The sequence below is a fragment of the Phaeoacremonium minimum genome, assembly GCF_000392275.1.
Source record: "Phaeoacremonium minimum UCRPA7 unplaced genomic scaffold PA7_03_scaffold_8, whole genome shotgun sequence".
NCBI classification, from domain to species: domain Eukaryota; kingdom Fungi; phylum Ascomycota; class Sordariomycetes; order Togniniales; family Togniniaceae; genus Phaeoacremonium; species Phaeoacremonium minimum.
Window position 1 is genome coordinate 115,937 of NW_006920915.1, and position 24,887 is coordinate 140,823.

At 51.1% G+C, this 24,887-nt stretch overlaps 7 protein-coding genes across 7 annotated transcripts; 4 read left to right on the forward strand and 3 right to left on the reverse strand.

Annotated features, from left to right (window-relative positions):
* Window positions 1-3,918: 3,918 nt before the first annotated feature.
* Window positions 3,919-4,685, forward strand: UCRPA7_162 (putative cytochrome c oxidase subunit v protein; the record flags this gene model as incomplete). Its single annotated transcript, XM_007912760.1, has 3 exons — window positions 3,919-4,165; window positions 4,347-4,540; window positions 4,599-4,685. The coding sequence occupies 3 exons, from the start codon at window positions 3,919-3,921 to the stop codon at window positions 4,683-4,685; spliced, it is 528 nt and encodes a 175-aa protein (XP_007910951.1).
* A 3,673-nt stretch (window positions 4,686-8,358) lies between these two features.
* Window positions 8,359-10,853, forward strand: UCRPA7_163 (putative glycoside hydrolase family 13 protein; the record flags this gene model as incomplete). The annotated part of the gene is made up of 7 exons (XM_007912761.1): window positions 8,359-8,440; window positions 8,508-8,632; window positions 8,694-8,915; window positions 9,013-9,704; window positions 9,756-10,091; window positions 10,142-10,772; window positions 10,824-10,853. The coding sequence occupies 7 exons, from the start codon at window positions 8,359-8,361 to the stop codon at window positions 10,851-10,853; spliced, it is 2,118 nt and encodes a 705-aa protein (XP_007910952.1).
* Window positions 10,854-11,181: 328 nt separating this feature from the next.
* On the reverse strand, window positions 11,182-12,754 carry UCRPA7_164 (putative origin recognition complex subunit orc5 protein; the record flags this gene model as incomplete). The annotated part of the gene is made up of 3 exons (XM_007912762.1): window positions 11,182-12,138; window positions 12,199-12,594; window positions 12,650-12,754. 3 exons carry the CDS (start codon window positions 12,752-12,754, stop codon window positions 11,182-11,184), a joined length of 1,458 nt encoding a protein of 485 aa, XP_007910953.1.
* A 2,008-nt stretch (window positions 12,755-14,762) lies between these two features.
* On the forward strand, window positions 14,763-15,471 carry UCRPA7_165 (putative c6 zinc finger domain protein; the record flags this gene model as incomplete). Its single annotated transcript, XM_007912763.1, has 2 exons — window positions 14,763-15,320; window positions 15,397-15,471. 2 exons carry the CDS (start codon window positions 14,763-14,765, stop codon window positions 15,469-15,471), a joined length of 633 nt encoding a protein of 210 aa, XP_007910954.1.
* A 290-nt stretch (window positions 15,472-15,761) lies between these two features.
* UCRPA7_166 (putative acetyl xylan protein) lies at window positions 15,762-16,292 on the reverse strand (the record flags this gene model as incomplete). The annotated part of the gene is made up of 1 exon (XM_007912764.1): window positions 15,762-16,292. One exon carries the CDS (start codon window positions 16,290-16,292, stop codon window positions 15,762-15,764), a length of 531 nt encoding a protein of 176 aa, XP_007910955.1.
* A 1,117-nt stretch (window positions 16,293-17,409) lies between these two features.
* On the reverse strand, window positions 17,410-19,367 carry UCRPA7_167 (putative atp synthase subunit beta protein; the record flags this gene model as incomplete). The annotated part of the gene is made up of 7 exons (XM_007912765.1): window positions 17,410-18,104; window positions 18,160-18,714; window positions 18,767-18,809; window positions 18,871-18,956; window positions 19,032-19,053; window positions 19,124-19,274; window positions 19,357-19,367. The coding sequence occupies 7 exons, from the start codon at window positions 19,365-19,367 to the stop codon at window positions 17,410-17,412; spliced, it is 1,563 nt and encodes a 520-aa protein (XP_007910956.1).
* A 3,435-nt stretch (window positions 19,368-22,802) lies between these two features.
* On the forward strand, window positions 22,803-24,674 carry UCRPA7_168 (putative splicing factor 3b subunit 2 protein; the record flags this gene model as incomplete). The annotated part of the gene is made up of 2 exons (XM_007912766.1): window positions 22,803-22,877; window positions 22,932-24,674. The coding sequence occupies 2 exons, from the start codon at window positions 22,803-22,805 to the stop codon at window positions 24,672-24,674; spliced, it is 1,818 nt and encodes a 605-aa protein (XP_007910957.1).
* Window positions 24,675-24,887: the final 213 nt, after the last annotated feature.

A 24,887-nucleotide genomic window follows, 5' to 3' on the forward strand; every position in this document is an offset into this window, starting at 1 on the left:
TCTGTCGGGTAAATTGACTTGCCGTACCATTCAAGTGGAGTTGTCGTAATGGCTCTCTGAGCGTCGTGGATCTTACATGAGAATTGCCAGGCCGTGCAGAACTCGGCTTAATCTTGCCAGCTTTCCAGTCCTGGAGAACCGAGAGGGCATCGATATTGTCAGTTCGATTCCCGAGGTTGATGTGTTTCCGAGATGGGCTCGACTTGCCCAGTGCTGGCCGTCTTCGGGCTGTCCTTGCCGCAATCTTGATAAAACGGGGCGCATTTGATTCAGCAACATCTAAAATACTGAGTCGCGGTGGTGTGGCGGCTCGCGTCGGGCGTGTGTGTAGGATCGACTTCGAGCTTATATGAACACCAGTCCTTTTGCGCTTGGTTCTAATGCCTGTCATTGCCGGTGACTCTGTGGCGCTACTGTCTTGTACAGATAAGATAAAGGACATCTTCTGTTGCCGATGGTTTCGAACAGAATGCTCGCGCGAAAGATGTTGCTGGCTCTTCCTTCGTTTGGACTTGCGATATCCTGTCAAAGTCTCGCTTCTTCTTTTCTGGCTGGGCAGCATCATGTCAACAAAGTCTTCTTCCTCTGCTTCGCCTTGTTTATCATCATCATTTCGAGTATCTACAAGCTCAAGATCTGAGACATGGTCGGTGGGTCGTGAGGTCGTAATGTTCTCAACTTCGTTATTTTCGTCATCATCGTCATCGTCATCATCGAAAAGAAAGCCACCAAGCGGCATGCTTGATGCAGACTTCTCTCGTGGGCTGCTTCTCTGTCTTGGCTGTGCAACGCCTCGCCTGGCAGCACGATCAGGTGATTGATCATGGTGTCTCCCCTGAACAGGTCTCACTGCCTTGTCTCGACCTGTCTTCTGATCAAGACGCAGCCACGAAGCGGGTAAGACCCCACGTATTTTGCGCACCATGTATCGAACTGCTTCAGATTCACTGTCGGATGCACCAGAGCTGTGTGAACTTTCGTCGGATCCAAGTAGCATCACCTCAGGAGCTTGACGAGAAGAGACCGAACGGCTGAGTGTGTCTCGTTCCGAAGACGCCTTAGCGGGTGATCCTGACGCTTCCGCAGCACTCATTCTCAGAGTGTTTTGGGGGAGCTCGATAGTCCCCCTCGGAAGTCTGAACACAGGAGGGCTCGGAGACATATCCCATACGTCCCTGTCACCAAGTGGGACCGCAGAAGCGGACTTAAGAGGTGACGCATTTCCTGCTCTGCGGCGCTTTCTCGTGGACAGAATTTTTGGTGAAGCTTGCCGCTTCTGTATTCTGGCAGAACCGGTTGCCTTCCAAGTGCCCAGCTCCTCAAGGCTGGGAAAGTCCTCGTCTCCCGCGACACTTGTCCTGTCCGTTTGATCATCGTTGCTTGGCTGACTGCTCATCATCAATCGTCGGCGTGGTGAAGAATTCCCTAGCGACGGTGACAATGCCAATTCGTCGATGTCGCGCAGCGGGTCGTCGAAAATTAGCGGTTGGCTCCCCTCCGATGTGTCCACACCACCATTGCCCGATGAGATTTGGCTATCCTCTGCTGTGAAGTCTTGATCTTGAGATTCGCCAATTTCCCTCTGCCCCGACGTGCTCATAGGGTCATCCCTTACCCTCAGAGGTTTCATGCCATGAGACTTCATAAACTTGTTATACTGGGCACTCTCCACCAAATACGGATGCTGCTGAATTGGTTTTCGTGGCCTCAAAGACCGTGATAGCCGTAAGCTTGTAGTTGGAGATGTTTGCTCATTGTCTGACAGTATTTCCGGATCCTGAGAGACCGTCACCGTGGGTATGTTGATACGATTCTGTCCGGTAAACGTGTGGTTGGTCGTTGGTTGCTCGGAGTGGCTTTTCAGGGATGGGACGGGGCTCTGGTGAAGGCTGGCCGGCGTATCAATGGTATGAAACGGGCTTCCAGTTCCGATAGGTGAATGTTTCGTCTCGTTGCTGCCATGGTTGACAAACTCCTCCGAGGGCTCGTTTTCCGGTCGCTTCGCCCCGGTGGATGTCGCCGTTGACAAGATTTGTGAGCTGCTTGTGCCATTCTTGGCTTTCGGTTTATCCAACTGGCCAACAATTTCTTGAGAGGAGTCTGGAACCACCCAAACATCATTCCTCGCATCTTTGGACAGATTACTTGGTAGAGAGTCGGTAAAGACATCATGATCCTGCTGCTCCAATGATTCTTGAGTCTCGAAGTCTTCCTCGTCCGAATCTGGGACTTCTCCCAATTCCTTCCAGTTCCTCATGACCACGAGTATTCATCATCGAAATCCATAAGGTTCGCTTGGTTGGCCTGAATTCATTTTTACAGGTTGCGCTTGATGACTTTGAAGGTCCTCAACGGGCCGCCGATACCTCAGACGCGTCTGTGGAGTAGGAGACGCGCCAGGATTTAACATGTTAGTGGGGGTGGCCCAAGCTTCCAACATTTTTTAGCTTAGGCCAAGCTACACTGTCGTCTTCACCTACCTCACTTTCGTTCACACAGCATTTCCAGAAACCTAAACTTCCTCCGAAGCTTCAGCCAATACCACTATCGCAGAACATCATCGAGGATTCTCAATAGCAATGAGCTGGGGTCGGCAACTCATTCCGATCGGATTAGCTGTCACCTTCGGCGTATTGAATGGTGTGTGATGTCTTCTCTCATCACAATCAATTCGAAATCGAAATGCATTTAGCAGCGTCCTCTAATTTGATATGTCAGGATACTATGCATTCAATCCTTCCCTCAAGGAAGAGCAAGCTCGTCGTGAGCATCGGCCGCTGAAGTATATCTAGCTCATTTCAATCTAACTCTATCACACTGCTCACATTGTATCAGCGACCTACTTGAAAACGACGCAAATGTCACCGGCACAGCTCCGAAAGTGCCATCCTCACCAGCAAAAGCAGATGAATCATAGTGCAATCATGTCTCAGTGAGATAAACTTTCCGATTCTTGGTTGTTAGTACCATGAAACGATAGCATCGACGCACGCCACTGCACCGTCTTCAGGATCATCTTGGACTGTATCGAGCTATGTCGAGTCTATTTTCATTCGGCAACGTGATATCAGATCATTGATATTTACGCTGTGAGAATAGACTAATGCCTGATGCGGTTTGAGCCGCCGATGGGACGGCGATGACAAGAACTCGATTCAAGAGGACTGCAGGAAAGGAGCCTTCTCTTTGACTTCTTATTCCATAAAAAAGGCACGGATGACAAGACGGCATGCTCTGGTGAGACAAACAATATTGCTGAAATTGTCAGAAATCTGACCTGGTTTAAGCTTGAAATCAGCCCTTGACTTTGAATACAAGCAAGGTCTTGAGGAGTTGCGATAGGAATGCTATCAAGTATAGATCGCACGTAGATTGTTTATAGAGAAACCAGTAAGAGAACATATGTTGAGTGTCTCACCGTGAAAGCTGCTCACGACAGTGCCAAATCACGCCGCCTCCATGTCGGCTTATAGCACTACCTAGCTTCAGAAATCCTAACGAAGTAAAGTCAGCGGAAGCAATATTGTCGATTTCAAGGTGAAACAGCATTGCACGGCGTATCTAATGGTTCGCCCGGCTCCATATCCCTTTCCCCGATCCCTGTGGACCTCTACTTAGGAAGATGGCCAATTAGGACCTCGTCAATGTTTGTGACATCCACGTGACTATGCACGCGACTTTCCTTAGTCATCTCGGTCATTTTCGGTAAGGAAGCTAGACAGCTATCATACGATGGTCCTAAAAACCCTCTTCCGACGACTTCAATTCATCACTTCTCCCTCGAAGCCTCGTCAAAACAGCGACGATTTAGTTCGTAGCTTGCCATTGAGGCCCATCTCCACTCCTTTACACCAGCGATACACGCCAATTCCCCCTCTCTGCCCTCGTAGGCGCGAAAACACCAAAACAAGCACCACAATGCTGCGAGTTCCGACTTCAACGGCCCTGCGTAGCAGCATCGTCCGTGCCAGCCGCCAGTCCGCGACCACCTCGCTGGTCTGCCGCGCTGCCGCCTCCACCCACGCAATCTCCAACCCGACTCTGGCCAACATCGAGAAGAGATGGGAAGGCCTGCCGCTGCAGGAGCAGGCTGAGCTATGGATGGCCCTCCGGGACCGTATGAAGGAGAACTGGAAGGAGTTGACCCTCCAGGAAAAGAAGGCTGGTAAGTGGCATTGAGCATTCGACAACAATCCTCCCAGTATAAATTCTCGCGTCGGTGCTTCTAAGGCGAGCTCTCCCGTCAATTGGGTAGACAATGCCTCGAGCCAACCATGGACACACCACCCCTTTCTCGAACACACCCGTCTCTTGGAAACGGTAGCTAAGACAATGGTTCTATACAGCCTACTGGATCGCGTTTGGTCCTCACGGTCCTCGAGCTCTTCCCCCTCCGGGTGAGGGCAAGAAGGTCGCCCTCTACACCGTTCTCGGCGTTGGTATCAGTCTGGCCATCTTCACCGCGATGCGCATGTTCGCCGGACCTTCTCCTCACACCATGACCAAGGAATGGCAGGAGGCATCCAACGAGTACCTCAAGGTCCGTATTGCTTCCATCATACATTGCCTAATAATAGTCACTAACTCTCTCGCTACAGGGCCAAGGATCCGAGCCGTTCACAGGCTATTCTTCCGAGGGCTATGCCGGCAAGGGCATGGTTCAATCCCCACCTGCGAAGCCTTAAAAGCATTCTCTCATTTGTCAGTAGAAGAAATTAATCAATACTTCACGACTGCTTGCACATGTACAAAACGATATGCAGATGGTGGATTCGTTTGCCAAGTTAGTCGAGGAGCAAGTCGTTGGGTGGAGTGACTGGAGTGACAGCTTGTATGAGACAATAAATCCCCTTATTCATCAGCATGTCACCGTATTCATGAGTCCTTCTATGACTCTAAAATATCTCAATCACTTAAGTTTTCTGGGATCCTACTCTGAACGTTTCGGTAGTGTCGCGATCAAGGTAAACCAAGACTCAGGTGCTGTGGGAAATAGCACCCAACATGTAGATGATCCAAACTCCTTGCTCCCCTGGTTTCCAAGAAAGCACTCATCTCACAATCGGACTGACTAGTTGCGTAGAGGGTGCCTATCCGCCGCTCTGTCCGGCTACACGGTATTGCTCGAAAGAAGTGACGCCGTCATTCGATTGCCCTTGGTCACTGGCGTCCTCATCATGCAACCGGCGCTCCAGCTCCAAGCGACCATCTTTGCCCCAATATCCTGCTTTCTCTGTCCCCTTTACGCAGCCTTCGGTTATCAGAACGTATGGCATAGGGGAATCAAAGATAGGTTCGGCTAGCACCCTTTCCATCTCCATTTTCAAGCCTCTTGCGCCGGTCTCATTCTTCGCTGCTCTTTCGGCAATTGCATATAGAGACTTTTGAGTGAAGTAGAGACGGCTTGGGTATGTCTCAAATAAGGCTGTATACTGTGCAACCAAGCTGTTTCGCGGCTCGGTAAGGATTCGATAAAGCTCATCTAAAGATAATGGCGAGAGAGCAGAGATATTATGCACCCTTCCTATTAGCTCTGGAATGAAACCAAACCCCTGCAAGTCCACAGGCGTTGTGAGGTCGAGGGGGGTGAAGCCGCTCGCTCTGGGGCCACCTCGTGATAGCTCTGTTCGAGCCGGCTGATGTGGGAGATGAGCGTACATCTCTGGAGGTAGAACTTCTTTGTTGCCCGACATCGAAGAGGAGTTTCTGCTGCGTATTTCTGAGCCGAAGCCTAGGGATGGCTTAGAAACCCTCCGTAAAATTAGCTTATCCAGGCCAACAAAAGCTCCACAGAACACAAAGAGAATATTGCTTGTGTCGATGGTGTATTGATCGACCTTCCCAGCGGGAGGAGTTGCCTGAGGTGTTGTCGTCGAGCCTGAAGGACCAAAATTGCTGGTGAGCGGACTCGCTGAGCGAGAGGATCTATTGTCCTTGACATTGACTGTGACCTTTGTTCCCTCTACCAGCTTCAGTAATGCTTGCTGGACACCTTCTCCACCCACGTCACGACCATTCATTGTTTCTCGCTTCGCAATTTTGTCGAATTCATCCAGCACTACGATACCATGCTCGGTCGCCTTAATATCATAGTTTGCTTCGATTAATAGCCTTTCGATACAAGCCTCGACGTCTTGACCGATATAGCCGGCTTGTGTGAAGGAGTTGCAGTCGCTTATCGTGAACGGTACGTTTAGTTGCTTGCTCAGAGTTCTAGATGATGTCAGTGATGCCCTGGTGCATGGAATGGGGGAACGGTATTACTCCAATATATACGTCTTGCCGACTCCAGTCGGTCCTATCAGCAGGAGATTGCTTTTGTCTATTTTCACATGATGTGGCATATGATTGTCTTCGGATATGAAGGACTGGTCGAGCGCTTTGCTCATATCGGTGAGACTCTGTTGTACTGACTCCCTGTGGCCGGGCCATTCGTCTTCAGGAATTCCATCAGTATATTGGCAACAATTGGGGCAGTTGTAAGACCAACCTTCGGCAGGATGAGGTTCGCCATGGCTATCATGGATATCTTTATCACGTGTAAACTTCTGGCGCTGTAGCTTCTCTTGCAACCTTCGATCTTGGTCCTCCTCTTGTGTCCGCCGTCGCAGACTCTGGTAATGGTTGAAGATGACAGAACATATAGTCTTCTTTGCACGGTCCTGTCCCACCACATATTCGTCGACTCGCTTCTTCAGATCGCGTGGGTAAAACTGAGGGACTCCGTATTTGGCCTTGTTGAACATGGGCCCTCTTCCATTGTCCAGTGTCGGGTCATAGCTGCTTGCAAACCCAGAGGTGAAGTCTTGGGTTCTTCTGGGTGCGGTACGGGCGGCAAAAGAGACAGAGAATGCCCTGCACTGTGTCGCCCGAGTCCTATACCGGGTCTTGGGCAAGACAACCAGGTTGGAACATCGTGGGCTGGCGGAGACCGACATCGCTTATGGTCGGTCTGGCAGTGTCATGCTCGAAGCCATACACTCGGCGGGGAGGCGGGAAGCAGCTCGGCTGCTGTGGCTATCGTGCGCAGTCCACCCGAAGAGATACTAGAGTTTCAGCTCTTCATTAACCGTCCAGGAAGCTGACAAGACTTCATTTACGTGAAGAATGGCCACTGGCTGATAGATTGAGGATTGATGGAGATTGGCCTGGCTTGAGGTGGGATACAATCAGTATGGTGCAATGCGGGGGCTTGACTACCCAAGTCACAGTAAAGGCCAGCTCCATATGAGGTAAGCTACGGCGCCGCGGTGAGGGGAGCTGAAGAGAGCTTGATGCCCTGACTAGGTACCTAGGTAGGCGTAGTGAGAACTTGCGGACAGTACCTAGGTAGCTAGAAAATTGGACCTTGATATTCCGAGTTCATGATACTGGCGAGAATATGAACGAGATCATCAACCTGGCTCCCTGGGCCTGGTAAACCCGATGGGAGAAGTTCATAAATCTCGTTGAGTTGCCTCAGCCAGGCCGATGTCTGGTCTGGTACTTGATAACAGCTCCGGCGGCATCGGCACCAGTCTCTCTGTGGGCCACTACCTGTCACTCTATCTAGGTAGGTATCTCTGTCGGGTAAGGCCCGCATTCCCACAACTAGGGAGCTAGGTACCTACAGGTACATGTCCCTTATGATCCCTTGTTGAGGGGTACTTCCGAGCAGCATGGACTGTCGCCCCATCCAACCTTGGATGCGCTAACTCGCCCATCCTCGAGCTACCTAGGCAGGTATCTTTCGACGTTTTGCGCTACGCAGAGTGAGACTTGAGTGGCCATGATAACAGCGAAATGTTGGTGTCCTCCTGGGCTTGTGGCGAACTGGCGGTCCAATACCTAAGGTACTGTAGCATCCTTGGTAGCTTTCACAAGCTTCTAACAGAACCTAGCAAGGCCCGGGCACCTCTGCATAGTCGGCACTGGGATTGTCGGTTCCAGGTTGTTAGAGCGATAATTCTCGTTGAATCTGTTGACCATCCCAGCGTTAAACGTTATCAGGCATAGCACATTCCAGCTGCACGACGTCATATTAGCATCTGATACTCCCACCACTCGCTCTCCAAAGTCTCAACAGCTCATCTGCCTGTGATCATTGTGAAAATTGCAGGGAAAATCTCGACCACCCTCACGTATCACGGCTGTCAACATCCAATTTTCTCGTTCTTCATACCTACGACATCACAGCGGGAGCTAATTGATCTATCCTCTTCAAGACACAACTACAGGTGCTCAATTACTTGACTCTACGCAGCTGTATCTACTGTCACCAGAGCTATCTCGCGTCAAAGTAGCTCTAAAGGTCTCCCAACAGCATTCAACCCCGGTTACGTTGTGAGCGTACTCCGTCACTGCGACAGGACCGAAACTATGACCGACGTCGCCAATTCCGCCAACACGCTGGGCGTGAACGGCAGCGCCGCACCGAATGGCGTGGCTCCAGATGGCACAGGTACGAGCCTTCCTGACGATGATACAGTGACTTTTCGTCTTGACGAGATAAACTGATACTTTGACAGGCGTCGTCCAGCTCGACCCATGGCTATCGCCTTTCAAGGAGTCTCTGAAGCGCCGTTTCGCCAAGGCGCAGGAATGGACCAAGACGATTAACGACACAGAAGGTGGCATGGAGAAGTTCACCAGAGTCTGTCAACCCAAACTCTTGCTACTGTTCGTCAACGCAATACTGATTTTTCCGTGGACAGGGCACCGAGATTTTTGGCTTCAATGTTAGTAAGGACAACACAATCGTCTACAGAGAATGGGCACCAAATGCCCAGCAAGCGTTCCTCATTGGAGACTTCAGTATGTATCTGTCACGCCCATGGTTATGGCCCTTCCTGACTTCCTTAGATAACTGGAACCGCGACTCGCACCCTATGAAGAAAGGCGACTTTGGTGTCTTCGAAATTATCGTGCCTCCTAAGGTTAATGGGCAGCCGGCAATACCTCACAACTCCAAGATCAAGGCGGGTTTTACAGCATTTCGCAAATTATATCCCCAATCGCTAATTTTGTTTCCAGATATCTCTGGTTCTGCCCAGTGGAGAGAGAATCGATCGTTTGCCTGCTTGGATCAAGTATGTAACGCAGGATCTCTCTGTCTCGCCCGCGTATGATGCCCGATTTTGGAATCCGCCACCCGGAGAGAAGTACGAGTTTAAACATTCGCGGCCCAAGAAGCCTTTGAGCGCTCGAGTTTACGAAGCCCACGTTGGTATTTCCTCTCCTGAGCTGAGGGTCGCGACATACAAGGAATTCACGAAGAATATGCTCCCGCGAATCAAGAGCCTTGGTTACAATGTCATCCAGCTCATGGCAGTCATGGAACATGCTTATTATGCGAGCTTCGGATATCAGGTCAACAATTTCTTTGCTGCAAGCAGCCGCTATGGTCCACCAGAAGATCTCAAAGAGCTTGTGGATACAGCTCACAGTATGGGCATAGTCGTCCTACTGGATGTCGTTCACAGCCACGCATCCAAGAATGTCCTGGACGGTTTGAACGAATTTGATGGTACCGACCACCAGTACTTTCACGCGGGCGCCAGAGGTCGACATGAGCTGTGGGACAGCAGACTATTTAATTACGGACATCATGAAGTCTTGAGATTCCTTCTCAGTAACCTCCGCTTCTGGATGGATGAGTATGGCTTCGATGGTTTCCGCTTTGACGGTGTTACGAGTATGCTATATCTACATCACGGAATTGGAACGTATGTTGGATTTGGACTTTCTGCTTCCGATGCTTGCTGACAGATCTTTAGGGGATTCTCAGGAGGCTACCATGAGTATTTCGGAGCCGATGTAGACGAGGAGGCCGTAGTATATCTGATGCTGGCCAACGAGTTTCTGCATCAAGTCTACCCTGACTGCATCACGGTAGCTGAAGACGTGTCAGGAATGCCCGCTCTGTGCCTGCCACTCTCTCTTGGAGGAGTTGGATTCGACTACAGATTGGCCATGGCAGTTCCTGACATGTGGATCAAGATTCTCAAAGAAAAGAAGGACGAGGAGTGGGATATCGGAAACATATGCTTCACCCTGACGAACAGACGTCACGGTGAAAAGACGATTGCGTACTGTGAGAGTCATGATCAAGCGTAAGTGAATACTTTTCCCTATCATTGCGCATATACTGAGACTAGCATAGGCTTGTCGGTGACAAGACGCTCATGATGCATCTCTGTGATGCAGAGATGTATACTAACATGTCTAACTTGACACCACTTACCCCAACTATTGCTCGGGGCATGGCTCTGCACAAGATGATTCGCCTTCTCACACATAGCCTAGGTGGCGAGGGCTATCTTAACTTCGAAGGAAATGAGTTTGGTCATCCTGAGTGGCTCGACTTCCCCCGAGAAGGCAACAATAACTCCTTCTGGTATGCGAGACGTCAGTTGAACCTGACCGATGATCATCTTTTGAGATACCAGTACCTCGACCACTTCGACCGGCTGATGAATCAATGCGAGGCCAAATATGGCTGGCTGCACGCATCACAAGCGTACATTTCATTGAAACACGAAGGTGATAAGGTCATCGTGTTTGAGCGTGGTGGTGTAGTGTTTATCTTCAACTTCCATCCTTCGTCCAGCTTCACCGACTACCGTATTGGCATTGAGGTCCCTGGAACCTATAGAATCGTTCTCAGCACAGATGGCAAGGAAGTGGGAGGATTCAACTCAATTGATGAGAACACTCGCTTCTTCACGGAGGCATTGCCCTGGAACAATAGAGCCAATTGCACTCATGTGTACATCCCATCGCGGACAGCAATGGTGAGCAACCCGATCAAGAACCCGCATACTTAATACTAATTATCCTCTCAGATATTGGCTCTGGAATCTACATTGTCTTAGGTTGAGAGCAGGAAAAGGTCTGTTTGGCTGGTTGACTCCTTTTGGCCTGGGTCTGGAGTAGGCAGACGCTGGGGGCTCATGAGTTGAGAGCTGAGATCAGCTACTGATAGGTTATTTCCTCCGACAAAAGAATGATCTGAGACGAATTGTTGGTTTCCATAGACTGGATGACGGGTAGACTGATGCCTGGTAAACACAATTGACGTAGCATTTTAATATCCCCATCACCATGTCCTTTTCGTCCCTAACTAAGAGCCGTTATAAACTCAGAACTTGGATGGTGATCTAAACAGAGCGTCAAAAAGGACCGAGTAATGTGAGCGGTCCATCAGCCGATCAGCCACTCTTCGACTTCCACGCCGATACTCCTGCCCAGGCCCCTGACCACCTCCCATCCAACATTGACTCTCCACTTACCTCCCCGATCCATGGGGTCTCCGCCTCCTCCAACGCGGACGAGCAGCCGGAGACTCGAGAGGGTAGCTATAGCCATACCCACGTCCGCATCCATGCCGTTAGCCGTGGCAGCAGTCAAGCCCCACTCGGTCCGCACCGCCGTGAAGACAGCCATCATGCGCTCCATGACGAAAGCATGAGGGCCCAGAAGCTTTCTGGCGATCTTGCGGTGCTTGCTGCGTGGACCCATCCGCCCTGTTCCTGCTCCAGCAACCGAGAGGCCACCGCCCCGCCGCTTTCGCTTTCCATGGTGATATGTCGAGAAAAGCGTCAGATCGTGTCGCGCCGCATTGTGTGAGGCAAGGTAGGCAGACAGAAGAAGCATTCGTGCAACAGTAGGTAAAAGTATGGACAAATTGGCTCCAGTGCTCTTCGCCAGTGCTTTCTGGTCGTTTCGAGAAGCGCCATTCGCCATATTTGGACCAGACTTGGGTCGGGTCGCAATGACACCAGGATCGAGCAGACCCTCGTCCTGAAAGTGGACCCGCGAGGCGACTAGCAACTTCGAGAACTCGCGCGCCGTGTGTGTGCCGGCTTTTATAGGCGCTATGAATCGGGGCCAGAGCGCATGGCAAGCGTGCTGAAAAGCGGGCAGAGTCCGAGAAGCTGCTTTCGTGAGAGAATCATGGACTGCACTACAGAAGCGCGCCCATAGCTCCGCCGTCTCCTGCTCTCCACCAACCAGTATAGCCTCGGGAGGTGTTGTTGAGAGGATCTTTACGAACTCGGCATTGGTATAGTTGGGGAAGTGGATGTGAGGAACGAAGGATGTCCGCAGAAAGTTTGGCGGCGGTGATGTTACGATGAAAACGGTAGTGAGACAAGGGATCTAAAAGACACAGCAAGTCAGCATCATACATGGTATTTAGGAGCTGAGTGTATGACACACTATCTCTGATAGCCGTGCAAGAGCTGGAAGCAGCGTCGAGGGAGCCTCTCTCTGGCGATCAATGGCATCGAAAACGAGCACGAAGCGCCAGTCGTCAGGTCTCGGTGCATACTTTAGCATCTTCGATAGCTCGTATGTCAATTGAGATAGATTCTCGCAACGGCCGGGTGGGTTTTGCCATTCTAGAGCATTCGCAATCTTGCCGATGGTCCTCTCGAAAAGATGGCGCGCAGTAATGCACTCTACCGAGTTGACGAGAGCATGCTTGACCGGCGCCTCGCGCTGATCCTCATCCTGAGCTCTTTCCAGGTGCTCAAGTAGCGCTGAAACGACGGCGGTCTTTCCGGTGGCTTCCGTGCCGTAAAGCACAAGATTGCGGCATGGTGCTGAATTTCGCTTCAGGAGGAGTGAGTTGTCTGCTGTGTCAAAGGCTGGAGATGGTGCTGCTCACATCTAACAAAGTTGCCAGAGCTCGGATCTGCTGCTCTCGACAGGGAAACTGTTGCGTGAGAACGGACAGCAGAAGCTCGTCAGGAAGTTGATACATGGAAGCCATCCTCCCGTGGTGCGTTATGTTAGGCCAGGAAGAGGATATGGATGTCCGAAGAAGTCAACTCCTGGATACCTACCTCATTGATAATGAGGATATCTTAGCGCGTACGCGGTCCCTACGTACTGCAAGACGCGTTTGGATGCGCTGTGCCCGCTGTAAAGACACCTGGGTGCTTATCTAAGATGCTGCTAGCCCTCCAGAACGATGGCTATGCCGCTCCCACGGGTCGCCTCCCGCCCCCACGTTCCTTTACCTTATTTAACAATGGACCCATGGGCAGCCGAAATGTAGTCTGCGATACGCTTGGTACCTACTTAAATTCCGTCTGATAATAGGCTGATTGAAACGGAAGACGCTAAGCTGCTTGTCGTTTTCTTAATTACCGGCGAGCAAGCCTGTAGCCAGTGCTAAGGGGTCCTGAAGAGTAAATACAGTAGGCAGCCAGACATCCCTTTAGTACCTCGGAAGGTAGGGAATCACGTACCGTAGTATGGTCCGGGAAAGCATCGGAAGGATTTTGCCCAGAAGCCCCCGGGCTTCTCTTTGACTTGACTGGCAGGCAGTCACTCAGTGACACTTTTAGCGCTTCTCTTCTGGATTGTCAGCGTCACCACCAGACCCGGGGATTCGTCACCATCAGGGTCTCTATCTTTCTCGCATCAACCTGCCTTATTATCAGTATCAGGCATCTTTCCCTCTCTTCTTGTCTGACCTGTGCGGTCTATTGACTAAGTAGCTTGGCTGGTGGTTTTTTATCCCTTCAAGAGAGTTTCGAATCCTAAACTCCCTTACCTACTACCGGTACGTTGACCAGAAGACTAAAGTCAGTTGGGTTGAGGTGCATGCGCTACCTGACCTTAACTTGACTTGACTCGTGCTACCACACTCCAACGGCGCAGTTGTGTTGGTGCCGTTCGTAGTCAGCGTCAGCGAATGGAATCCTCCTGACTAGCCTGTCTGCACTACTAGGTACCTATCTCAATCTCAAAGGAACATCAAGCGCATTGCCTTGCGTTTATCATTCAACCTTCAAAACAGCTTCCATCACTTACCGCCACTGTCGATATCGATTTGCCGGGATGTATGATCGTCCTAATAAGTCATCGCAGTCAAACGCCAGCCCTGCGCCGTAATTAGGTGGTCAGCAGATAGCGTCCACCAAGAAATCGTTCTCCTCAACTGTCGCATTCATGAGGGGTCGGGCTACTCAGTCACACAGAATAGCCTTGCCCTGCCCACCATGAGACTTGTTGAAGAAGAGAGGCATGGCGAGCCAACAACGCCGCCGTCGGACAAGCCTTATCATTCCAAGAGACCACACCGAAAGTCGCGGCTCGGATGTAAAAACTGCAAGACCCGCAAAGTCAAGTGCGACGAGGCCAGACCGTCTTGCCGCGCATGCACCTTGCGCAAAGAGGAGTGCAGATATCCAGCGCCTCCTTCGTCTCCTGCTCCGTCCCATCATTCTACCGAGAGCAACGCTTTGGATCTCTCAAGCCGCCCCTCGCCATCCACGAGCTCAGATGAGGAGGGTGCGGGGATCGTGGTGGTGGGCGAGCCCCTATTCAAGTCTCCGGGTTCCGACGACATTGACATGAGACTCTTGTGGTTCTATACCACCGAGACTTTTGGCTCCTTCGCTCTTGAGGCTGGACGAGAACCTGTCATAGATGACATACTCAAAGTCCAGGTCGTCCGGCATGCCTTTCAAAGCCCATTCCTGATGGATTGCCTTCTCGGCCTGTCCGCGCTTCACCTCCAATACTATGACCAAAGTATTCCTGCTTCTAGAGCCCTAGCCTACCGGGCAAGAGCTTTTGAAGGCTATCGGAAAGCTATTGAAAAGGGCAGTCCAGACGACTATCCTGCTCTGCTCGCCTGTTCCCTGCTGCTCTGTGCCCTGTCATCCCAGACATTTCGCGAGCCCGACGCCAAGAAACTCTACATCATTGATTGGATGATAGTCTGGCGAGGTATCGGACTCATAATCGATCTCATCACACCAGAAGCAATGTTCAAATCCGGGATGGCAGTTCTCTTCCACAGGCCTCCCATTGATCTCGATCAGTCGGCTCTCAATATACCCAATAATCTCCTCTTCATGGTTACGTCGATCAAGGACGGCGATCCTGACTTCCCTCATGTTCAAACGTACTACGACACCCTCAAATACCTTGGCTCTCTCTACTTCGAGCTGTCAAAAGGTTTCAGCCCTATTCTAGATTTGCGCATCATAGTCTTCTTCACATTCCTACCAAAAGAGTTCGTGGAGCTTGCAAGACAGAAGCGTCCCCGTACTCTAGTGATACTCGCCTACTACCTGACCTTTGTCCGATTGATGAGGAACGGAGTTTGGTGGATGCGAAATATCAGCGACCGCGAAGTTATCAGCATCTACGATATTCTTGGTGAGGAGTGGCAACCTCTCTTACGAGTTCCAATAATGGCTCTGTCCGTTGACAACAAAGCGGACCTTGCTAAGCTGATCATGGAGAATGACAATTGGGAGCCAACAAAGATTGAAGAGTGGAAAATAGAGCGCGATCACGAAACCAGAACTCTGTCCATGGTAGATGATGCTGGCCGCGAGGTCGATTGGCGCTCAGATGCACCACCCGGCCAAAGATGGGTTACGCGACTGACAGCAAGGCAGCCAGCTCATTGGAATGCTGACATCGTCCGTCTTCCAGACACGAATAGATATGGATGTGAAGACGTAAAACCTCAAGACGGGCTTGAAGAACGCTTTTAATGGTCTAGGCTGGTTCGCCTTCAGGCAAACTTTTCAGAGTCGAACTAGAACATGCATGACAATCGCGAACGGCGCCATACAGGTAAGCATTTATTATCTCAATGACCTATATTTGAGTCTGGAGATGTTCGGTTCTATCTATATACAAGCCAGATACCCCGTCACATATTTACGATTCTTGGATGAGAATGTTGTTGCCTCATTTTGTCACATATCCGCCAGAAGCTGACAAAGTCCCGTGTCACAGTGTCACCGGCCTCAAAGTCCAAACCACTGCTCGCTTGCCGTCAAGTTGGCCGGGACTGAATGGCCGACTCCAGTGGCATATATGCCCTGGACATCGGGACCATAGTTGTCCGTCTGATAGTTGGCCTGTGGGTAGTTCTTCACGGATGAGGTTGGAGTTTGGCTAACACCGAAGACATTGGTCCACTGCTTGATTTCCTCCTGGTAATTTTGCGGCGCCAGCGTGCTGTCCGCGCTCCCGTGCCATATCTGCATCCTGGGCCGGGTTCCATTGTAGCCAGGATACATATTGCGGACCACATTACCCCAAGCCTCCGGCGCTGCCTTGGACTGCCCTCCGGAGCACGTGTTGTTCCACTGATCAACGCCTCCCGAGGAAGAGACGAAGCAGCCAGCCGCAACGCCGCTGTATAGAGACACAGCTTGGATGAGATCCGGGTACGTCGCTGCAAGGACGTTGCTCATCATGGCCCCTGAGCTGCCACCGGTCACGAAAACCTTCGTTGCATCGACTTTGTACTGCTGGATAGCATAGGTGATCATGTTGGCGATTGCCTGGGAATCACCGCCCCCGTTGTGTGTCAGGGAAGCTTTGCTGGACACGTCCCAGCAGGTGCCACTGTGTGGGCTACTTGGCCAGACCGTAATGTAGCCCTTCTTGTCAGAGCCCTGCTTCCATGGAATCTTCGAGTTCTGGGAGTAGCTCTGTGCGGTCGACTGGCAGCTATGAATGACTACGACAAGGGGTGGGTTTGACACCACTTTGTCAGGAATGTAAATGTACCTTCACAAGTTCAGCTTCATCACTCCACATGGCCATTTATTTCAAGATGCTTACATATCCACCTTTGAATTGGCATTGTTAGGGTAGTTGACCTTGGTTAGTTGAGCTCCCATGACTGCTGAGGCCATGAGACCTGTAAATACAGGAGTCAACAACATCTTGAAATTTATCCGCCTTGCGTAAAAGAAGATAATGCCTGAACGTGTGTTGAATCGACGCGAAGGACAAGAGGAGGTCGGCCATCGTAATCTCGCACCGGCAGCCAAGACTCGGAGATATAAAGAAACCACGGGGAAGAATGAGCCGGTACCCTACGTCGCTTCCCCGCATGATGAGAGCTGTCGCCGGCTCGGAAGCAGAATAACGTGGGTTAATATAACAACTGATGTACACTCGATTGCCGGTGCGAGAATGGGCAGTCTGGAAACCTCGAAAGAGCTCTAACAGGCTAAAGAGCACATTGGATAAACATCAAACTACTGTTCGCTCCTTGTTACGCTCCGATTGGGCAGTGCTTGAAGATCGAGGAGCTCCTATAGATTGAAATGCATATGAACCACAAGGAAATTGGTATGAGCTGCCGCAAAAGCCGGGGACAAGCATCCTTCACATATCACATTCGTTATGCCACAAACATCATGTTTACTGGCCCAAGTCAGTGTCGAGACTCTCAAGATCCACGGGTGTTTTCAAGTAGATAGACAATGTACAGATTACAAGAGGAAAAAATTGCTTGATTTCTTGATACACAGCTCACAAAGGAGAACTTGGGATTGAGCTAAGAAACCTCCCCGCGAGCGCTTTCCTCTTCACTATACACAGGCCCACCGTTCTCCCATGCAGCTACTTTTAACACCAACCCTGATCCAAACACCTTTAAGTGCTCTTCTCAAGCTCAGCCAGAATCTTCTCACCCTTCTCACGTGCCGATGCGAAGTCGCCAACCATGTAGAACGCACCCTCGGGAAGATCATCACCCTCACCGTTGAGGATGGCCTTGAAGGAGTTGATGGTGTCCTTCAGGTCAACCAGCTTGCCCTCGATACCAGTGAAAACCTGGGCGACAGTGAAAGGCTGGCTCAGGAAACGCTGGATCTTACGGGCACGCTCGACGGTAAGCTTATCAGCTTCTGAAAGTTCGTCCATACCCAGAATGGCAATGATATCCTGGAGAGACTTGTACTCCTGAAGAATCTGTTGTACGCGGCTGGCAATGTCGTAGTGCTCCTGTCCGACAATACGGGGGTCCAACATACGAGACTTGGAGTCGAGAGGGTCGACAGCGGGGTAGATACCCAACTCAGAAATACCACGGGACAGCACAGTGGTGGCGTCCAAATGGGCGAAGGTGGTGGCCGGGGCAGGATCAGTCAAATCGTCAGCAGGGACGTAGACGGCCTGGACGGAAGTAATGGAACCCTTCTTGGTGGTGGTGATACGCTCTTGCATACCACCCATGTCGACGGCGAGAGTGGGTTGGTAACCGACGGCAGAGGGGATACGACCCAGCAGGGCAGACACCTCAGAACCAGCTTGAGTGAACCGGAAGATGTTGTCAATGAAGAGAAGCACTAAAGCGAGAGTCAGCAGTGTAAAGAGTATGTAGAGGATGCGACAACAACTTACCGTCTTGACCCTCCTCGTCACGGAAGTACTCGGCGACGGTCAGACCAGTAAGAGCGACACGGGCACGGGCTCCGGGGGGCTCGTTCATCTGACCGAACACCAGGGCGACCTTAGATTCGCCATCAAGCTGAATGACGGAGGTCTCCTGCATTTCGTGGTACAGATCGTTACCCTCACGGGTACGCTCACCGACACCAGTGAACACGGAGTAACCACCGTGAGCCTTAGCGATGTTGTTGATCAGCTCCTGAATGAAGACAGTCTTGCCGACACCAGCACCACCGAACAGACCAATCTTTCCACCACGGGCGTAGGGAGCCAGGAGATCGACGACCTTGATACCAGTAACCAGAATCTCAGCAGTGGTGGACTGGTCGATGAACTCGGGAGCCTCGGCGTGAATAGGTAGTCTCTTGTCGGTCTTGATGGGGCCACGCTCGTCGATCGGGTCACCAGTGACGTTCATGATACGACCAAGAGTGGCAGGGCCAACGGGAATGGTGATGGGAGCACCGGTATCAGCAGCCTTGGCGCCTCGGACGAGACCCTCGGTACCTAGCTTGTTGTCAGCGAGATGCTCGGAGCTGAAGTGTGCTAATTTACTCACCGTCCATAGCAATGCAGCGGACGACATTCTCACCGAGATGTTGCTATAGGGAGGGTAATGTTAGCTTGAAGTACGATAGATAGGGGACGGTAAGGTTGACATACGGCGACCTCGAGGACGAGCTTCTGGCCGTTGTTCTGGGTCTCGAGAGCGTTGAGAATGGGAGGAAGCTTGGCGCCATCGAATTTTACTACCAAAACAAGTCAACATATGCTCATTGAAGCTACATCGAGCTTATTGGAAGCTCCATGAGGTGGTGACTGACCGTCAACGACGGCACCAATAACCTAGAACAGCGGCTGTTAGCTCCCGAACCAAGATTGAGCGACTTTGCGGCACCGGCAGAAAGTTCCTCACCTGGTAGATCTTGCCATCACCGACACCTGCAGTGCTGGCAAATCGGCTGCCGAGAGGGAATCTGAGGGCCGCCGGTCGGATGGCGCGACGGGGAGCCGCGGCGACGAAGGATGGGCGAGCAGCTGCTCTCGCAAAGGTACGAGAAATGCCGCTGCAGAAAACTTCGGTCAGCTCAATTCATCGCAATTGGCGGCGAGGATGTCCAATTCGCATATCAACAAGCAGCTACTGACCTCTTGAACATCGTGAACGATGAGAAAGAACGACTTCTGATGGCGGTGGGAGGAGGGAGGAAGACGAGTTGGGGTATGAGGAAGGAACTTTTACTTCAAAAGGTTGAAAGAAGTTGTCGCCGGGAAAGCTCGGTTAGTTGTGTCACGTGATGCACTTGATTGGAGGATATTTACCGCAACAAGGTGAAAAAGTGGATCACCTCGCGCGGAGGGTAATCCCAGAAATTTGGGCTACAACCGACATTAAGAAAGCAACCGTCCGTAACCTGTCAAAGCTTCCATTTCATGAGAATTGACTCCCCAAAACGCTTGAGACATAGTAAAGTGGATGAGCCTTCTTTTAGATCCCCATCAATGGTATCGAAGCCGTGAATGTTTCTTGCCCAAAGAATTGGGTTGTAGCACAATTTTGTTAGATGGTATGTCCGCGAAATGAACCCGTCATAAGAAAGCCTTTCCTGTCGGCCGGAGCTCCCAAATGAGAATACCGGTGCCGTTCTAGCTAGACCTGCCCACACCAGCGAACCTCATGGTGGTCTTGACTTGCCGTAGTGAGGACTCGATACATTCTTTACCTATCCGTTCAGCCACATTGCAACTCATAGCACGTGTGAAGCTGAGATATTACTACTGTGAAACGTTCAGTCACTTGAGCAGTAGAACTCGAGCCCTGCCAGGTACGGAAGACTCATGCTCCATTTGCTTTTCACATCTCAGTGATATCTAATGTGTTCTATCTTATATCGAATATAAATCTCGTCAACATCAATTGCCCAAGTGGCCGAATTTGCTTTCGAATTGAGGCCAGTCGTAGCCAAACGCCGATCCATGTGTCCTTCATGCCCTATCCCAACTCTATGTGCACAAGTACCGGAGGTCCAGTGCTGCTTTGCCGGTAATCACCGACGTGGATATTCATGAACATAATGCATACAAATTTGCCCAAACAACATAAGTAGATTCATCTACCACGCTTTACAAGCTCTCGACAAGGAAAGCCGAGGCTGGAAGCTCCATTCGGTTTCGTAAGGCGAATAATTTCGAATAATCAAGACACCCCGGCGACCTTATCTCCAGACCTCCAAGTGTCTTCTTGTCGAGTTCCTGGTGGCAGCCAGGATGTAGCATTGCTTGACCCTCTGGTTCGTCCAACCTTGGCGTCATCTGATTTCTTAATATCATCGCCATTAGGATACGAAGCGTAGGCTTGCAATGCGGATCCGACCGACTGAGGGCTCTCAAACACCGGCGCGTTCTGACTTGAAAGCGCTGCACCAGCGGTATTGAGCGGCAGAAGGGGTTCCGACTTCTTCGTTTCCGTCATCATTCGTGCTCGGCGATCAGCCTTGTTGCTCTCACTGCTCCGATCATAAAGGTACAAGCCGAAAAATGTCAGGGCAATACCAACTGCCTGGATGTTTGTCGTGGGGTTGCGAAACCACAGAATCGCGACGACTATAACAAAGACTCTTTTGATGAGACTCGCCACTGAGTAAGTGACTGGCGAAACGAGGGACAGGAGCACGAATGCCATGATGTTTTGCCCAAAGTGGAATATGCCATTGAAGACAAATTCAAGGAACAATCTGCCGTGTCCAAATGACTCGGGGTGTTGTTCCAGATCCACAGATCCATCATACAGGAAGTCCCCCAAGATACCAATGCCTTCACTCCAGAACCAGATCGGCGCTGTCGCTAGAAAAGCAAGACCAGATGAGTAGCAAAGTAAGTTGAGCTTGTCTAGCTTGCGGGACTGCGCCGTCATGCCTTCAGCCTCTGCTCTGGCAGCTTCGTTAAATAGTCGCTTCGAGAAAATATTTTGGGTGACAAAGATGATTGTCGCCAAGAAAGCATAGAATATTCCAAGCAGCTCGCCCCCAAAGGAGTGGTTTCCAGAGCAAGCAAGCATGACACCCATTGTCAGAGGCACCAGTGACAAATATGTTGCTGAAGGGTATTTGATATCAAATATGAAACGGTAGGCGAAGACTGTGAATAGCGGAGACAGTCCTTTGATTGTGTGAACCAGAGATACCGGAATTTTTGATGTCGCGCTGGAGCTCAGCAGATGCCCTACGATCTGGAACGCCGCTAGAGGTAGTGTTGGTCGGATTACTTCCATAGTCGGATACCGAATGCCATGCTTTAGCGCTGGGACGGTCGTTCTCAGCCTCGGAAAAGTAGCAGCCAGCCAAGAAAACAGCAGGCAGAAGGTCGATACGAAAGCGAATTGTACGAGCGTGAGTGTTGCGGGTTTGTCGAACGCCATGAGAATGGACTTTGAAGAGGTGTTGGTCAAAGCAGACGAGGCATACCACATCACGCAGAGAACCTATGAGAAGACAGAGGTCAGCATATACGTTTGAATTGTCTAGACGACGGTCAAGTAATGCATACTATCAGTTTAGCTGAGACAGGCGCCCTTAGAGCGTCTGCTATCTCATGCGCATTGTGGCTCATACTGCCACCGCGAGCTCGAATATTGTGAAATGCATCACTGATACTCTTCTGGCGGCTATGGCCATGGGCAGGGCCCGAGGCACCTGGGGCACCCCATCTAACGCCTCGCGACTGAGATTCTCTTCGTGGAAGCCAGCGATCGCCGGCAGGGGCATAACCATTTGTGTACCCATTGGGCTTACGCGGACTTTGCGACCGCACTACGCTACCCATGGAACTTGTGTCAAAGTCGGGGAATTTCTCTGTCCCTTCACTGATCTCGCCATTTCCCTCGTTGATGCTTCTGAGGTTCGAAGTCCGGTTTTGAGACGGGGCTCTTGAGTTCGAGCGGGATCGGGTTGAGTGAGGCATCGCGTCGTGAAATGTCTAGGGAGGCGGGGAGGGAGAGGAGGGTCAAACGAGTGTACAGAGTCAATTGACAGATGAACTGGAGTGCAGTTTACCTGATCATTGCCTCCTTTCGAGTCCGTTGCATCAAGCTGGAGATGGCCTGGAGAGCTGCATTGGATCACAGAATGGATCAGGGAGACTTTCAGATCGTGGAGATGCTAAAGGCATTCGTTTCCTTGTCCTGGGTGACTTGATCGCCGAATTATTTAGTCTAGCACTCAGTTACGCATGCCTGCATGTGCTGGACGCTTACTGGACGGGACCAAAGTGACCACCGCCACATCTACCTAGGTACCGTACTAACTTAGGCGTGCAAGTATTCTTAGCACCCGTGGGATGGGCTAGCAGATTTGCACCAGCCACACATCCACACCTCAGAAAAGTAAGGTAAAGAAAGCACCAGGCTTGTTGCGCGCCCCATCGCATCGCAAGCACACGACCTCGATAACCATTCTACCCCGGCTTAAGCAGTTTGTCGTATTTGGAACACTTTGATGACTGCGGAAGTTCGGCATTCATCTTATCAGAGAGACCACTACTAATACGATCACCAGCGAGCTCTTTAGAGCTGGCAGGCAGCCTTCTATCTCGGCAAGATGGCGGCCCCAAAGATGACCAAAAACCAGATGCGACGGGCCAAGAAGAAGGAGCAGAAGAAGGCGCAGGTTGAGGTTCGTTGCATGCTTGATATATCTACGTTGGAAAATCCAGCTAACCTTCTGCAGTCAAGCGATGGCGGAGCACAGAACAAGACAACAGACGACTCTGCGATAGATGGCGCCTCTACCAAAGCCTCAGATCTCGAGGTTAAGCAAGATCCTGATATCGCAGAATCAGCCCCTGTCGATGGCCCTATCGACATCAAGTTCGAAGACGACGATCCTGCATATGCCGTCTACAAAGATATCCTGAGGAAGTTTGGGCCAAGCTTGGAAGATGACGAGATCACAAGAGAGGCCAATGCTGGAAACAAGGGCGAGGTCTTCTTTGACCAGGATGACGAGATCCCAGATGAAGACGACGAGGCGGCACAGACAAAACTCTCCAAAAAGAAGCGCAAGAAGTTAAATAAGCTGTCTATCGCCGAGCTGAAGGCTTTGGTTAGAAACCCCGAGGTTGTCGAATGGCATGACGTCTCCTCTACAGATCCGCGATTGCTTGTTCAAATCAAGGCACAGAGGAATATCGTGCCCGTTCCTACACATTGGTCTCTCAAGAGAGAATATCTCTCGAGCAAGAGAGGAATCGAAAAGCCTCCCTTCAGGCTACCAAAGTTCATCGCCGAGACCGGAATCACCGAAATGCGGGATGCTGTGCTCGAGAAGCAGGCGGAGCAAACGCTCAAGCAGAAGCAACGAGAGCGAGTGCAGCCCAAGATGGGAAAACTTGATATCGATTATCAGAGACTATACGATGCCTTCTTCCGCTTCCAGACCAAGCCAGATCTCACGCGCTTCGGGGATGTTTACCACGAAGGCAAGGAATGGGAGGCCGATTATAGATATTTCAAACCTGGTGAGATCAGCGATTCACTACGGGAAGCCCTCGGTATGCAACCTGGTTTCCCTCCTCCTTGGCTTCTCCAGCAGCAACGCGTTGGCCCTCCACCCTCATACCCGACTCTTAAAGTTCCCGGACTCAATGCACCTCTCCCTGCTGGTGCGTCATGGGGTTTCGGTCCCGGTCAGTGGGGCAAACCACCTGTGGATGAGTACAACCGACCTATCTATGGTGGAGACATTTTCGGTGTTGTGTCCGGCGGTCCCGGGGCACCCAATCAGGCGGTAGGAATGCAAGCCCCTGAAGTCGAGCGCGTTGATAGGACACTATGGGGAGAGCTGCAGCCTCCTGAAGAAGAATCCGAGGAGGAGGAGGAAGACGAGGACGAGGACGAAGAAGAGGAGGACGAGGACGCCGATGTTCCTGGCGGCCTGCAGACTCCTAGTGGTCTGGAGACCCCTGGAGGTTATGTCAGCTCTGTACCGACCGACTACCCCAGCCATGGTCCAGGTGTAGAGAGCAGCATGGCTGGAGAGTTCGACCTCCGGAAACAGCGCCGTGGCTATGAAACAGAAGAGAGCATTGCAGGACCACGTTCAGCTTACACGGTTATTCCTGAGCGTCAAGCCCGGGCTGAGGGCTTTTTTGGAAGTGACAGGGTGTACGATTTGTCCAAGAGCAAAGGCAGCGTGCCTATTCTTGGTCAGGACGACGAAAGTCGAAAACGGAAGAAGCCAGGCGACGTGGATGTCGCCCTTGATCCGGAAGCACTTGCTAGCCATGACGGTATCAGCAAAGACGAGCTGCGTCGCAAGTTTGATGAGGGCCGGCGAGAGGATGGTGTTGGAGCAAAATGGCAGTATGATGACGACCTGAGCGAGATGATTGCACAAGAGAGCCGCAAGAGAGTAAAGCGTGACGAGGAGCGCAAGGGCGAGAAGAAGAAAGAGAGCAAGTATCGGTTTTAATGGTTGATCTTAGTCGTTAGTTCCCAGAGACTTCGCCATCTTGCGACTTGCCTCATTCTTGCTTGTATTAATTTGAAGATGAATGGCTAGATAGGTCAGGAGTTACATGTGTAATTATTGCCAGGCAATCGGGAGAGATAGAAGTCATTAACCAACAATTGCTTCGTTCTCCTAACGCTTCTTCATGTCTTTGTTTGTACAAGAAGCCGTCCT